Source organism: Tigriopus californicus, chromosome 5, assembly GCF_007210705.1.
Source record: "Tigriopus californicus strain San Diego chromosome 5, Tcal_SD_v2.1, whole genome shotgun sequence".
NCBI lineage: Eukaryota > Metazoa > Arthropoda > Copepoda > Harpacticoida > Harpacticidae > Tigriopus > Tigriopus californicus.
Window position 1 is genome coordinate 15,394,432 of NC_081444.1, and position 16,288 is coordinate 15,410,719.

At 42.2% G+C, this 16,288-nt stretch overlaps 1 protein-coding gene across 2 annotated transcripts in view; it reads left to right on the plus strand.

Moving 5' to 3' along the window:
• LOC131880950 (solute carrier family 35 member F2-like) overlaps window positions 1-15,331 on the plus strand; it is a 43,050-nt gene extending 27,719 nt beyond the window's left edge. For both annotated transcript variants that reach the window (XM_059227682.1, XM_059227681.1), the window contains 8 exons: window positions 8,453-8,562; window positions 8,646-8,902; window positions 10,472-10,637; window positions 13,545-13,701; window positions 13,770-13,980; window positions 14,072-14,169; window positions 14,876-15,041; window positions 15,126-15,331. In XM_059227682.1, the coding sequence (XP_059083665.1) occupies window positions 8,453-8,562; window positions 8,646-8,902; window positions 10,472-10,637; window positions 13,545-13,701; window positions 13,770-13,980; window positions 14,072-14,169; window positions 14,876-15,041; window positions 15,126-15,242 (1,282 nt within the window). In that variant the 3' untranslated portion in view covers window positions 15,243-15,331. The remainder of the gene's footprint in view (window positions 1-8,452; window positions 8,563-8,645; window positions 8,903-10,471; window positions 10,638-13,544; window positions 13,702-13,769; window positions 13,981-14,071; window positions 14,170-14,875; window positions 15,042-15,125) is intronic.
• The last annotated feature ends 957 nt before the right edge of the window (window positions 15,332-16,288 follow it).

Here is a 16,288-nt window from a genome sequence, read left to right on the forward strand (position 1 = left end):
AAAGCCGCTTTTGAAGCCAGTTGCACAAGGAATTACACTTCTCCATTTGAAGGGCTTTTTGCCTTGTTGTCAATAGTTGACGGTGACCACAAGCATAGCTGGAAAGGCTCAAATCCTTGTTGATTGCCCTGGATATGGTTGCAATGCTGACATGGTGATTCTTGGTCAAGATAGACATGGGCATCATGGGATTGGCCGTGACAACCTTCTTTGTCTTTGCCAAGAACCTCTGAGTTCGTTTTTATCACTTCTTGGGCGGTGATGAGCTCTCTGATCATTCCCAGTTGTTTTGCCTTGCTTTGCAACGTCATAGACCCTATTTTTTGGATACTTGATGATAATGATGTGACCTTGTGATCAGACCAACTCAACTATGGTGGTTCTTACGACCTCCTCCATCAAAACCATGGCAATTTTGGGCAGAGCCACTTCGTGAGTGATAGTTTCGATATGCAAGATTTTTTGGAGGTGAGTTCAAATGTTGCACTTTTCTAAGTTGACTTCTACAATGTTGTGCCGATTTCCCTACAAGACCCTGTAGTGAGGGTATCGACCGTATCGACTCTTAATACCGCCACGAAACCCTTACTCCGACAATGTTGATGAAAACTTCGTTCTAAGTCGCATTCCAATACATCAGGCCAAGTTCTGGGCACGAATGCATCTCCAATTTGGAGCAAATAGATTGAGCAATACCCATTTCTCTCTTGAGAACTGAACCACGTCCAATGCCGAAAGAGGATCATGCAATTTCCTAGTAGTGTCCTTGTACGATGTTGGCCCTTCTTGAGAGCCCCGAAAACATCTCTCACTCACAAATGGGGCGTTGCAAAACTGGATTTCCTCTCTTAGCTACAAGCAAGGTGTCATTGACACGGCGAAATCCATCGGTCACTTCTAAAGAACAACCATTTGAAACGGGGACACACATCCCATTATTCAACAAAACCAATGAACATATCATGAGATGAAGCTGCCCTCTTTTGGACCAAGATGAAACTTCATCTGTTGCATCTTTATGCCCAGCGGGAATAATGTAAAACGCAAAAAGCTCGAGACAGAGCTTCGTCTAGGTTTTAAGAACTTTAAATGGTTTACTTCCTGTTTAAGTTCAATGTTTCAGTGGGTGGGGTTCCTCCAGTTTCGACTCAGTTGTGTCCCAATGCTTGAGGCCGAGACTGCCTGAAGGTTGACAAACTTTGACAAGGCAACGTGATGTCGGACAACATCTTTGTTCTTAAATCTAGATTTACTTAAGCCTGGAAACCATACAATCTGTTTTTAGATTGTTATGTTTGAGATAGGTAGGTAAATGCAGAGTGGAGCTTAAACAATGGAGTGTTTTGGAGGCAAACTATTCGGAGAAGTGCGGATGATGAATTCTTCTCTTGCCGAAGTTTTTGGCATTGCATAGATTTTAGGGCTCCCACGAAAATAACATGAAGCAATGGTAAACCTTTAAGCAATGATCTAACAAAAATATTCTAGGGATTTTTCTGGATCAAGATTCAACCTGAAATGAATCATAATCATACAAGTGCTTCCTACACAGATTCAATCAAAGTTCAAACAAAAAGTTGACTTGTTATGTCGAAATTAATTGGTACCAACCATGAAACGTAATTAGGCAGATTCCTGACGACCTCAAAAGGTTGCAGTAACAAGAAGTAACCTTCTGTAATTCCTTAAAAACATTCTTTAAAGACTGAGTGGCCTTCCCTGATGTGCCTGTGCTTGTACGTGCCAGTCGGTGTGTGCCTGGTCGAGCGTACCCCCCTACTTCTTCATTCGTGGGTGGGCGGTTGAGTAGTATTTCTTGTACTGGGGTTGGCCTCAGCTGGGTGTTCAGGATCCAGTTCCCTAACGGATTAGGGAATGCCCATAAATATTCAGAAACCAATCAAAAAGAAACTTTTCTCTGAGACCACTGGCCTGCCTCCATCCGAGGTGGATTTACCACTGGGAAATATACCTCCCCTCCCGACATTCGACACAAAATTTGCACATTGCTCAATGAATGGATCCCTTTCCATAAATTGACAGATCCTCCGTGCCTTTTGTGCGAGGGAAAAAATGGGAACGCTGACAATCCGCCAAACTGATCAAGTCTCAAATCGGAGCGATGACTTGCAATTGGGTGCCAAATGAATGTCGCCTTTCTGTGATTTTTGGGTGGAGAGACTCGCAGAATCAGGCCTGGCTTGAATAGATTTGTGGCTTTGGGATCAAGCTTTTTTCAAGGATATGAAGTTCCTGCAGTTTGCCAAAAAAAGAGGGGAGCCTCCAACTTTCATCCAGCCTTGGCGTCCTATTTCTCTCGCCCCCAAATCTTGTAGAGTAGAGCCTTCAGATGGACGTGCCTTTCATTTGGAAAGTTTTTTTTCGTTCCTGAGGAAGAACTGAATTTAGTTTTTGGGAAGGTTTGTTTACCAATCTTTGGTTGGATTTCTATGGTGAAGAATCCGAGAATTTCTTTTGTTGATGTTTATCCGATATTGAGATATACTGTACTGTATGCTTTTTACCCATGGTTCTTCGCTGGCAGTGAGCATGCGCTTTTCCAGCAAATGTTCCAAGTGAGTTTACTTTCTATTCTGGTCACACTAAATGGATCAGACAATCCCTCAAACTTGGCCCAGTTTAAGTCGTCCTTGGCTAACGAGCGTTGAATTTCCTGGATCCCTTTTCCACCAGCTACGTACGGCACATGAGGACCACGCAGCTCATGTGAGATCTACTTGGGACGATTTTAAGGGACCATCTCAACACTTCCTGTTCCCATTCTCCTTTCCTCTCTGTGTTCCAAGACTTGTCAGCTTCTCGGTCTGTCCCGAGTTTCTTTTCGTCTCCACCAGAGAGGGTTCACATCGTGAAAAACACTTGAAATTCTTCACATAAGAGCAATTTGGAAATTTTCCTTCCCTCTGTTCTCGTCTTTGGGAGTTTTACTCTAGGCCACCAATTCTGGGATTACAGTTTTCCAAACCACCACGGCCAAGGTCAGTACACCTTTTACCGCATTTGTGCCACCCAAGAAATGGCACATTTTTTTTTCTCCCCCCATTCAGTGGCCAATTAGCCTTATCATCAGATGACCGTTTGTCAACAGTTTTTGGCTGTTCTTTTTTGGGGGGTGGGGGGTGATTGGTGCCTTTGACTTTTTTTGATCCATAAATGGTCTGACGAGCAGAGTGCGTGGATAGTCAAAAGTTGGGTTACAATCCTAGTTAACAAATATACGATGGAAAGAAAGGGAGTAAGTAGGTTTCTGTCTATTTTTCGCCTGGTTCTCTTTCCAGCCAGTCTCGTAAAAGTCGAAGTCTTTCTTGTCCAAAGTGTGGAACAATAAAGGGATCTTATAGTAGTAGAAGGCTTTGGCTGCCTTCGAACAAGGGATCAGGACAACCTCGTCGAGAACATCTCATTCACAAGGGATAAAAGGAGAAAATTGGAACACTGCCGAGGCTCCTTCGGTGAGGCCATTACAATAAAATTACACGTTTGATGAAAGGTAAAAACTGCCTATTCCCCGTTGACTTTGGAAACAATTCCCTCCCACGATCTGACACGTCAATGTCGGGTCAGGAGTGCAAATTTCCTGTAGCCTCCATTACAAGCAAATACCAAGAAGCTACTTTCAATAACGTTTTTGTCATGGTCATGGACATATTACATATTTGTCACACTTTGGAATTGATGCCTGTTGGCTGATCAGGGTCAGGATATTTTGCAAATCTAGGCCAAACGTTATCGGTTTTGAGCACCTCTCGACAGTTCTAGCCACTCTAGACGAGAAAGCTGAAATTGACAGCTAATTTGGCAAAGTGCTCTCCTCTTCATCGCTTTGAGGTACCAAATGTAGTGTAGCGAGCGAACGAGCGAAGGATGGTGCACGACGACCCGTGGATAAGAAAGATCTAGCGAATTACGCGTGTATGAGCCACAGGGTAAACACAGCTAATGTGGAACTGATAATAGAGATGAGGCTCGAGGTCTCGATGAAAACTTACTCACGCTTCTTTGTTTGTCTTTAGCCACGAAGTGCATGAAGTGGTAGCCCAACGTCCTTTCTCTATACTTGCTACTATTTCCACTTCTGATCTAGCTTTCAACAAACTTGGTTCCAATCAACAGATTTCTCAAAGGATTCAGCTCAGAACTTATGATAGGAGCCAACCTAACGTCGTTATTTCACATTCAATTCAGCCACCCAATACAACCATCATTTACTCTGTGTTTACAATGCATTGAGCCGTACTAGCTACAAGCCCTTGCTTATGTCGTTGGGTTTAAGTTCCAGTTTCGGTCGGCTTGGATAATAATGCGAAAGAGCACAAATTAATTAGTCTCAAGTAGTAATTCATCTGGCTGAAAGATCCCTTCCTTTTCCTCATGAGTTCTGAGCCAAGAGGTTCTTTCATTCCGTCGAAAGATGATAACTTGGAAGAACTTGCTGGATGTAGATACTTATGTCAAAGATCTCTCTAAGCCTTGAAAGGATCCTCCACGAGGGATTGGGGAGCCCTAATACGAGGTCAGGATCCTCGTCTGGAGTTGACACTCAATGAAGTGAGTAATCAAGGGACCGAAGAAATGCAATATCGATCGCCATCTGACACCTGCTTCCCTTCCAAAGGATTTGAGCAATATGGAGAGGTAAAGCCAACCGATTGGAAGGCCTCCAAATGTACTGCATGTTATAATGTGTTCTCCAATCATGGGTTGTACATGTCGTTTCACAGATTTGATAACGTGCCCTCTTTCAGTTATCACCCTTCTGAACATGACAGCATAGCCACTTTTCAAAAGAGATGTCCCTTTAAACCAACTCCCCCATTTGATTAGTTTAAAGAGAGCTTGAGTTTGCTTAGTCATGTTTTGGACATAGCAGAGCATTCGAGGAAAGAATGTCATTTGGCCAGCTGTCAAGCCTAAAATAGAGGAATCTTACCAAAAAGCAGAGCTCGTTGTTATATTGTACAAATTTGCTGAATGATTCAAAGTATGAGTATTCTGGTGGATGATAAAGCCCAAAGAGATCGGTACTCATATTATTTAACCTGTTTTTGGGTATTGATCATTTATTCGTTTACAGTTTTGGTTTTTTTGCGCACTTCCTTACCGCTACCGGGATTGGGATCCCAGCAGTTCAAGACGAGAAGATTATTCATTTTACTTGACTTTTATTTAGATATATTATTTGATCGACCAATTGGAGTTGGCTGATCTGGCTAATCCTTGAATATAAGGTTGATCCGGAATTTTAGTCAAAAACTTGTCCAAGTCTGACTTAAATCCTGCTACTGGATCAACGCCTACATAAGCCCTAATAATAAGCAAATTGAACAATGAAGGAGCCCGAGAAAGAAGAGAGGTGGACTTCATTGTTCGAACTAGCTTAGATTCACGAGGACTTGGAGGTGCTCTCAAAACGCACATTAAGCCTCTACGGTCACTATGATTGACCCTAAATCCTGGGTTGGAACAAAGCTCATGAATGCTTTTAAAAACGTACAATATCAGATACCTTTCGTACCTTCTCTGAGTACTGTACAATCCCATCCTTTCTAACCTCTCCCAATACGAGAGCTCTCTCATATCCTCAATGTTCCTAATAAAACATCTTTGGACCTGCTCGAGCTTTTGCAAACCTGCTGAACTAATTGGAGCCCAAATGGGAGAGGCATATTCAAGATGCGGCTAAATAATCGACTTGTACAGAGTTAGCATCGTGACACTATCTCTGGACTTAAACGTGCGATATATCCAACCACATGTTTGAAAAGCCTTACCAACTTTCAACTGGATATGCTCATCGAACTTTCCATTATCTTGGAGGACTACACCTAAATCCTTCATGGATGAGACCTGCTCAATGTCCTTACCTTCATCATCTAATAGTGGAGTGTCTAATGGCGTCGACCCAAAGGTCATTGAGCGGAATTTCATTCCATTCAAGGCCATGTTACTCGCAGCAACCCAGGAATAAATTTGGTCTAGGACCTTTGCCAGACAACCGGAATCCTGACCATTCCTACCAACTACCAATTTTGTATCATCAGCATAAGAAGAGATACTGACATTACTACTACCAAGCTTCTGAAGCGGAGCAATGAAGATAATGAAAAGAAGAGGACCCAAAATGGAGCCCTGAGGGACACCCGACTTGACATCATGTATGTCACTAAGGGATCCCTCAACCTTAACTGATTGTTTCCTACCACAAATGAAACTTCTTAGCCAATTGAGAACCTTGCCTTGGATCCCAATCTCATGGAGCCTGTTAACTAAAAGGCCATGATCTACCTTGTCAAAGGCCTTGGCAAAGTCGAGATAAACTACATCGACTGATTCATGGCTCTCCAGTCCCTCAATAACCTGCTCTATATGTTCAATCAGTTGGGTAACCGTGCTAAAATGTGCTCGGAACCCATGCTGGCTAGGAGGAAGGACTTCATGGATATCAAGAAATTCAACAAGTTTGAACTTCATGATCTTCTCAAACACCTTCGCAATATTCGAAGTGAGAGAAATCGGCCTGTAGTTACTGGGGAGTGACTTATCTCCCCCTTTGAAAATTGGAACAACATGAGCTACCTTCAGAGAAGAGGGGAACTTGCCCTGGTCCAAGATGCAACGCATCAAGTACGAGAAAACAGGAGCAAGAACCTGTGAGCATCTCATCAGAAACTGAGATGTCACTCCATCAGGGCCAGGGGAGCTCGAGAGTCTCAAGTCCCTGATGGCCTCTAAAGCATCCTGATCTGTGACTACAAGATCATCTAAATGCTCAACTTGACAAGCCTTGCCAGTCCCAACAAACTCATCAATAGGGCAATGGACTGTTGCTCCTAAACTCAGTAGAGTTGAAAACACACTAGAGAACTGATCTCCAAGTATGTCGGCCATAGTCCCTACATTGTCTATGGATTCCCCATGGACCTCAAAAGGCCCTACAGGGTGTTTGATCTTTCTCTTAGAGTTTGCATAAGAGAAAAACGCCTTCGGATTCGACCTCACCTCTTGAACAACTCTACTTTCCTTTTTCAAATGATCGGTCTCAATGGAGGCCTTAATTCTACCCTTAATTAAATCCAACTTTCTTTGAAGGCTAGCCACAACTACTGGATTCAAAGTGTTCTGGAGCCTTTTTGCTAATTTGCAACTCCTCTTAAACAATTGCTTCCTATACTTCGGAATTTTAGAATGTGCCCCGTCCTGTGGAACACATTCAGAGATTGCTAGAGTGGAACAGACGTCCTCAAAAGCTAGAATCATTTTGTCTAATGCAACATCTATGGACGATTCCTTTTTCAGCATTGAAATAAGATCAAGCTCCCCTAACCTTTCTATAATCAACGGCCAATGTTCATCTTTGAACTTGAACCTAGCCAGACCGACCTTTTTGGCCGGTCTTACTCTAGAGCACGCCGGCTTTTGAGTAATGGTCGACCCTATCTCGAGAACATGATGATCTGACAGATTACTAGGCGTCACATGGACATACTGGATCAGATCAGGGTCATGGGAAAAAAACAAGTCAAGAACGCTATTCGCTCTGGTGGCTACACCAACATGCTGAGAGAGGTTGCGCAAGATCGCAAATTCCTCCAGTTTTTCGAACGACTAAGTCGTCGATTTCGATACGGGAATATACCCACCTGGACTAGCCTCCCACTCTACAACGCTAGCTGGAAAATTGACGTCCCCTACAAAGAAACTCATTTCCTATGAATTTGAGAGCTGACAAGAACGAGCTTACTGAACAAGAGGGGGCCTATATATTGTTACAATGGATAGATCAAGACCTTGGAGGTGACAAACTAAGACCTCTACTTCTCCATTCGACATTTGTACATGACTAATGTGCAAATCATTCCTAACATATAGGCATACGCCCCCATGTGGGAATATGGGATTATCAGGGCGTATCCTATCACAACGAACTAAGTTGAAACCAACTATGGTTAGTTCTTCATCTAAGACCCCTGGTCGAAGCCAAGTTTCTGTCATAGAAATGAACGAGACCTACCTATCTAAAGCTAGTTCCTCAAACTAGCAAAACATGCTAAATGACACAAAGATAGTGTACTGATATGTCCTATGTTTCCCTATGACGAATTGTAAACATGTAAGCAAACCATTCAACATTAGGGTTTGGGGAAATGCGAAGCTATGAAGATTCACAACATGCAACCTAATGAGGAACAGTTAAAACTTTGTTGTGAAGAAAACTCAAAAGTGGTCATTTCTTTTTTATGGTTTTCTTTTTGAGTCTGGCACCAGGGATAGCTTAAGATTGGCATATCAGTTTGAAAAGGGAAACAGCTGTCAATCATGGAACCTGCCGAATTGATCTAAGAACCCTTTTGAATGATTGCCATACTCAAATTGACGGAATTATTCGAAGATTATTAGATAAAAATGAATGTTTTACCGTTCCTGTTTCCAGTAACGTGTGGAAATCCATCCTCTTGGGCCAACTCATTTCGCTATTACTATGCTCCTCCTGTGTTCTGTGCCAAATCCTGGTGGATAACTACAACTTCAAACTCCCATCAGGTAGAGAAATTCAGCGCGGCCCCAACTTATAAAATGCCGGCACGTACCTCATTTACGCCCATTTCTCTTCCTTCTCGCTCCAGGACAATCTCTGTTGTATTATTTACTTCTGTTCGTGGTCTATTTTCCGATCCTCTGTTGTCGGCGAGCTCGGCGGTCTTCGGTCAGTAGCGGAAGTGGAACCAATAACGTGACCAATGCAAGTTTAAAAGCGCCGGATCCGTTGTACCAGGTTTTACGCCAACGTGGCCTTCGCTACTTCTTTTTGGCTGTGGTGGATACTCAGGCCAATTACCTCATTCAACGAGCATTTCAATACACAACCTTGACAAGTGTGCAGGTAATGATGATCCAGGCTCACCGATGTGTGTATGTGGCCCCAGTCAACCAGCCTTATTGGGCTCCTTTTGAGATGGGAAAATTTCTCCCCGCTTTTTGACGGCTCCCATCCCTCGATGTTTAATGGTTTATGCCTGTTTGTCGGCCTTTACGAGCACGTTTTACATGCCCGGAAGCCAAGGTTCCTTTTTCCTCTCTTGTCACGAATTTTGAACTAATCCATTTGGATAAACAACAAAGAACGTGGACTGCATTCAAAATAGGATGGGATCGCGATGGCAAAGGTTTTAGGTCCGATGAACTGGAAGAAAACTAATTCATTATTTAATGAAATCCCAGATCATCTTTTTGCCAGGTTTGCACTGACTCTCAGGCTTTGAGATGGCGGTCAAAAAGGCTCATGTAATTTGTGCCAGTCAATGAAAGCATGGAGCATCATTTATAGTTCCCAAGTCGCCTCTACGACCGTCTTGCTTTTTTGATGGGTTGTCAGTCAAATGTGGCGTGAAAATTGATGGAAAACCCGTGCGAACATGTTCGATTTCGCTCCCACCCCTTTCAATGACCAGCCATAAATTTTGCGCTTATCTGGTGTCCGCGTATTAAGAGCCACTTAAAGTGCTTCATAAATGCTCATTTTGCTCTACGCCAACCAACCATCTTTCTCCATTACTGTTTCCATACTGCACTCCCCATTAAAAGTTTTCTGCCCCCCCNCCCCCCGCCCTTCTTCCATTGGTCAAGGGAGAGATTTCGAAAGCTGCTGGACATGACGGCTAGGTTGGAAATCCCCTAGCCCAAGGCCTCAAGGCCTACTAGCCCTATTACTTGTCGTCGTACATACACTTGTATTAAGAACCGCGTGCTTCATGGTTATTGGAACTCGTTTTCCAAAGCACGAAAATGACCACGATAAACCTCAAGTGGTGCTTTAACCCTCAAAATCAGACGAGACATCTGTACTCTCTTTCTGCCCAAGAAAGGGTGGAGATACAGAAAGCACCACAACATGAGAAGTGAACTCGAAGCGTGAGGTCGTCCGAGGTCAAGAGCGTCTCAAAAAGGGCCCCAACAGTGCTCTTATATCAGCTTTCTAAAGGCGAGGAGCTGCCAAAACCTAATGTGCAAGATCTTGTTTGGACTTGTGGCCAAGGCATGGGCAAATAAGCTTCCTCATGTTGTCATTAGGTGCCAAGTCCAGACCCATTGACGCCAGGGGATTTGCTCTCTCGAGCAAACACAAACTGCCACGTGTAATTCATGAAGACTCCAATCATCTCAATGGTACAATAGGCATTGGGCCTTTGAGTTACTTTGAAACGGAAGGAAAAACACAGAAAATGCTTCTCAGTTTTCCTCTGGACCCTTGCTCAGGGACGGGAATTGGAAATGGCCTACATGTGACTATTCCAGTATGTAATTTGTTCCCAATTGGATTATCAGCATCCCCATGGACCTAAAACAAGGTTCATTTGGCACCCTTGGGGAGTTCGTAACTATTTCATGATTGACGATCGGAAATATCTATACGTACATTCAAAGGTCATACCCGTACACGCGTTCTTTTCAGCTTCTAGATTGTTTTTGTCTGCCCACGGTTTTGATTCTATCGTGGTTGATCTTGCGTGCCCGTTACAAGCTCACTCACATCGGTGGAATGGCATTGGCGCTCATGTCGGTGGTGTCCTTGGTGTGGATTGATATTGATGATGGCAAAGGCGGTGTCACCAGTGGAGGTAAGAGGTTTGACCTTTCTTTTTTCCCCAACGTTAAAGACTGTTTTCCAAATAATGGACGCAGGACTTAATTCGTCTTACGCTAATTGCATCGGGCAAAAAATGGCAAAAGTACGCGTGTCACCATCAGGTTTAAAAGACAACAGGAAACGAAATGGTGTGTAGGTGTTCTTGACAACACTTCAACAAATGAGGTTTCCTTTACAGCTAGCTGTATAAATACTATACGGTTTGACAGAGGGAACCAAGGTACGTCTTAACTCTTTTATTGCAAATATTAACTCACTGAATAAACGAAGACCAATCTAAAAAGTACTTTACAATAACAGTATCACTATTTGTGTGATGAAATTTAGCGGTACCCCCTTCAAAATGATGGTAATCTAGTGTCCAGTCATCCAACATGTGGTGGCCAACAAACTTTAGTGTCCACTACTAGACATATTTTGGGAAATCGGAATTGTCCAAGAATTGCCCTTTTTAAGTTGACCTTGTCTGCTATTTGATAGTGTTTCCAAATCAACTCTCTCTATATAATATATGATCTTATAATCTTATATAAATTGATATAGAATCAACTACAAGTATTCAAAACAAATCTTGTGGAAAATATCTGCCCATAAATTTCGGCAAAAAGGCGTTTCAAGTGAATTTGACGCAAGATGTGTGGACTTCTGATAGTTTCTTTAAAAGTTTCAGGAAATGGCGTTGTTAAACCGTACTCCAAAGTTTCACAATTAGATAATGACCTTGTCCTTATTTCCACATTTACTATATACCTTGAAGTTTGGACCGTTTTATCACTTGATCTTGAGTTTCCTGATGTCTGGCTTTCATGTGGGCCAAAATATTAAAAAAGCGTTTTGCATTTTGTGTTTTTTGATGGAATGGGCAAAGGCAACAGGGTCACTTATACTTGATACAGAATTGCAGTTTGTAAGTTGACTTTGAGATTGTGAGTCGACGCTTCAGTAAATGCATATGATATTGTGTGCGAGCTCAGAAAAAGATAGACCAAAGGGAAAGTTGTGTGACATTCGAGAATCTTTTTTACGGAATTGCGCAGTTTTAAAGTGCGTCAAAGTCAAAATATGGGCGATAAGTTTTTCATTTGTTTCCGTGATTTTTAGGTACTAGAAGCTAGACTACCAATTTAAAACCTCTGGTCATTAAGCAAACCACAATGGGCCCAAGAAGGTAGCTAATTTGGAAATTGCTTTCCTTCAACTTCCAAAATCGAACGGTCTTCCCCTCAATCTGGTCAATCTGAAGAAATATTTAGCAAATTACTTGGAAGTTATGAATGCTTACATGTATGTGAAGCCTTCCATCAATATTAGGTTCAAGTGGTCTTGTAGAGTAGGAGGCTTCAATACATCAGAAAAGGAGAGCGAGACATGGCTAAGTACCCTAAGTACCTTTCGGCGTTTAAGCGTTTAGTTCGACCCGTAACTGCAGATCTACGCCGTGCAGCTTTGAGCTTAGTTCAGACAACTCCCTAGCCATGGAATATGCTCTAGCTCACCCTGATTTGAAACATTACAACGTGATCACGACTTTTTTTGCTTTTCGTTGTATTTTGTTTGCTCTTGTAGCGTTCAAGGTAGCAGGAACGTTCCAACGAAAATAGGCAAAATGCGAAAAATGGACGAAATGTGTGAAAATGGCAAAAAAGCTGGAAAAAGTCAAATGGACCCCAAGTAGTCGAATAGAGCCTAAAAAGTCGGAAAACGTGTTAAAAAAGCTATTCGACTTTTCTTTATAGCTGTAGTAATGACATTTCCTTCTCTCTTGTTTAGTGCCTCCGGTACGGTATTAAGAAACCTTTTATTGTCAGTCATGCCAAATAAATTGCTTGCTATTTGTATATTTTCTAAGTCGGGTTAAAAGTGGAACAAAATATGTGGGCACATACGTTCATATGCACAAATTTAAGGTTGACTATACTTGCAATATCATTGCTGTATTTAAGAGAACCTTTTTCGTTTCAGATTTTATCTACTGTGCTGTAAAGGTTAATGGCTCTAAAGCTGTCACCCTCCATTTTTCAGTTAACAATTCTATTGTTTCATTTGGAAAGAGCTTAGCGCACCGATTGAAGCAGTTAAAGGGTGCTAATTTTCTTAAAAAACTTTTCTCTTAGCACCTTACAAAGGATAGGTCAGAGCTTGAGCTATGCTTAGAACATTAAGCTCAGGGCCTGGGAGCGAATAAAGAGAAGAGCAGTGCCTTAAGAAACGATCTTAACCCCTTTACGTTGGACAACATGGCCGGCCCCTTGAGCCACTTACCGCTCAATTTTTCTTCCCTCCCAAGTTTGTCATTATATCCGTTATTGGTACGTCGGAGAAATATGATAAGGTCAATTAATCTTTAAGGCACCCACCAGAACGACCTTTTCCTCCGCCCAGACCAAGACCCATTTTTTAGTCCAACAAGACGCCTGTCAAGTTGTCTCTCGTCCTCAGAGCACCTGCGAAGAAACTGGCAGACCTTCCAGTTGAAGAGTAGGTCAAGTTTCCAATAGCTTCAGCTTTAAAGAGATGGTAGAAATTCTAGTTTAGCCAATCAAAGGTCTTTTGGGGGGGCCATGGTCAAGGGCCCCCCATGAAGAGCTCCCTAACTTATTGACTAACGAAATGGAACCACCACACTCATTGGCTCAAGAGTCTTGAGAATGCGGTTGTCTTTCTAACTAGTAGAACAGTACCCCTATACCCTAGTATTTGAGGCGCCTGTTAGACGTCTGCACGTACTGTACGTAAATCCAACGCCAGGCCTTTGAATCCGGCTGGGGAGAAGTGGCTTTGAAATGGATTAGATGACCCTTTGCTTCTTACGTTCCACCTCGTTATGCTCATAGTGGATTGGTCCTGCTCTCAACGGTACAACTCTTGTCTTTTCTAGGGCGAAATCGGCTGATCGGTGATATGCTCACCTTGAGTGGATCATTCCTCACCGGAATCACCTTCGTCGGATTGGAACATTCGGTCCGATTCCATGATCCCTACGAGTTTCTCGGGATCGTGGGCCTCTTTGGAAGCATTATCACGGCCGTCCAGATGTAATACAGCATAGGAAATCGATCACGGAAGTATGGTTCCATAACGAGCTTGTCGGTTCTTTTTTTAGAGGTCTTTTGGAACGTGGCGAGATCCTGACGATTCGTTGGGAGTTATGGGAGATTACAGTACTTCTAGCCGCATTCTCCGTAGCACAATTCGTCCGGATATCTTGCCTACCCCTTATGCTCAAACTCTCGTCCTCGGCAGGACTCACCTTGTCCTTACTTTCTTCAGATTTTTATTCAATTCTGGCCGGTTTCTGTATGCTTCACTTTCAAGTAAGGCGGGAAAAAAATCAATGCGAGGTTGCATTGAAAAGCTAGATTAACTTTCGCTTACTCTAAATCTTTTCCAAACGTTACTTTCCAGTTCCATGCACTGTACCTTATCTCCATAAGCCTGGTTCTCACCGGTTTGATCATATTCAGCATTCAACCCGTTCCAATGATGCTCAAAAAACTCAGTGGGTAAGAACGGACTCAAATATGACAAATAATCAAAAGGCTTTTGTCATGGTCACAAAGTTAAAAATTTAGATGAAAGCTGTAAGAGAAGGAAAAACAATGGTCGCAGTCCGCTACACGCACGATTTGTATATACGTAATGCATTTGTGTCAAATGAAATGACTTGGAGCCGCCCAAGATACGGGATTTGACCGAAGCTTGAGACGAATTTTCGTCATTGATTTATTTTAAAAGTCGATTTATCCTTCCATGTCAAAACAAGTCTGACGAGGTTAAAAAGCTTTTTGTAGATCAAGCTAGACATTATTCTGGCCAAAGAATTTGATTAGGTCCTTCCACGACTTTGCAAACGTATGGTTACGCTGAATTTCATTCGAATTATCTACTAATACTAAACAAGCCATTTGAAATGCTCGATTTCAATATGGTCTATTTTTGCATCCTTAAGAGCAAAATATTTTCATGACGAAAAGCCAAAAAGTAAGTCAAAGAGTAGCGTGCAATTACCCCAACTCGGTTCAAACGTTCTCGTAGATTTAATGACTGGGGAGACGTTTCGGCATTCCTTATCAGGTCAAACGAAATGAGACGTAGGTTTATTAGGCTTTTAAATGCAGCCAAATGAGAGGCTTGCCTTGTTTATCCCGATCGAACAAAAAAATAATATTTCAAACTCAATGTCTCACATTCAAGGTCACTTTTTTCTAGGGAAATTGTGTTTGGCTCAAACGGATCTGGGTCCAAATTCAAGACCTCAGCCCAATCCATCTTCAATGGGAGCAGCGAGGTCAGTGTAGTCCCCAATGTGGTTCCTTTGAGCAACCTTCTCGTATCAGACATGGCCTTTCATGGCCTTCCAGCAACCACAGTTGAGGTATTACGGGTTCGGTTCAAGTTTCTGATGTCTTTATTATTCCTAATGTGGCTTCAGATTCATTCAGTTCGGTCTTCGCTTCAGATTCATCCAGTTCGGTCTTCGAGTGTGGCCGGCCCATCCAATGGGAAACTCCCTCAAGCCCCACCGCCGCCAACCATGAGACATCAACACGCCCCGTTTCACGAGGATTCAATGTGATCATCGCCGTTATCATAGATCTCACGAGCGATAGGAATGTTGAATACGTAGTAAAAAGTCAATAAAGTAATTATTGCCATCACGTCGAAAACTGTCGAATGTTTATTGCAAGAAAGAGTAAGCAAATGCATTCTTATGATCAGAATATTCCATCAGCTTTAAGCATGCTTTGGGGAATAAGTAATTATGATATATGCGTTCCAGAGCATTTCAATTTATCTTACAAGGGGGATCCCTGTTAAAAGGATCACCATTTTTCTATTTTCTATCACTTTTTTATTATGATTTTCGCTTTGTTCGCAAAGGTATAATTGTTGATTATGATTTTTTAATTAATGCTCGGCTAGGCCTCGCGCGGCATAGATGTCTCGTTCAACGAGACTTTCTGGTTATAGGATGTAAGTTTTGTTCAATGAGACTGCCGTTCGTTCGAGCAAGTGTTCCGTGTTTATGATGAGAACGCTTGCGGGTCCCGCCTACAACGGTCTCGTTCAACGAGACTTTTAGTCTCATACAGGCTAGTACTGCATCAGGTTTCTGTCAACAAGACTCAAAATATCTCAAATAGAAAAATGCTTTCAAATTTGAAAAATGATTCAAGGAAATGTATTTCTATAGTAAAATGTGCAACGAAATGTTGAATTAATTTACTCATCCAAACTGAAGACAAGGTTGTTAGAGACCATTGTCATTTTTCTGGTAAATGACTGCAATCTTGAATACTGTTTGAAGAATGTTAATGTCAAAGTAGTGTCACATAATTTTAGGGGTTATGACAAATCAATTTTACTGAAAATGAAATATTTTTCAGAAATTAAATGCCTCCCGCTAATGGAAAACAGTGAATAACCTAAATGTATAACAATGTCTTGGAACAGCTCAAATGGTGGAGATCGTGTTGAATTCCAATTCACAGATTCCTTTATGCGTCATTCACAACCATTGGAAGTCTTGATTTAAAATCAAGCAAACTATCAACCCTCACAAAAATTAAGTTATCGTGGGGAAGCCTTTGTTGACTTTGTTAAACATTTAGAAACTACAAG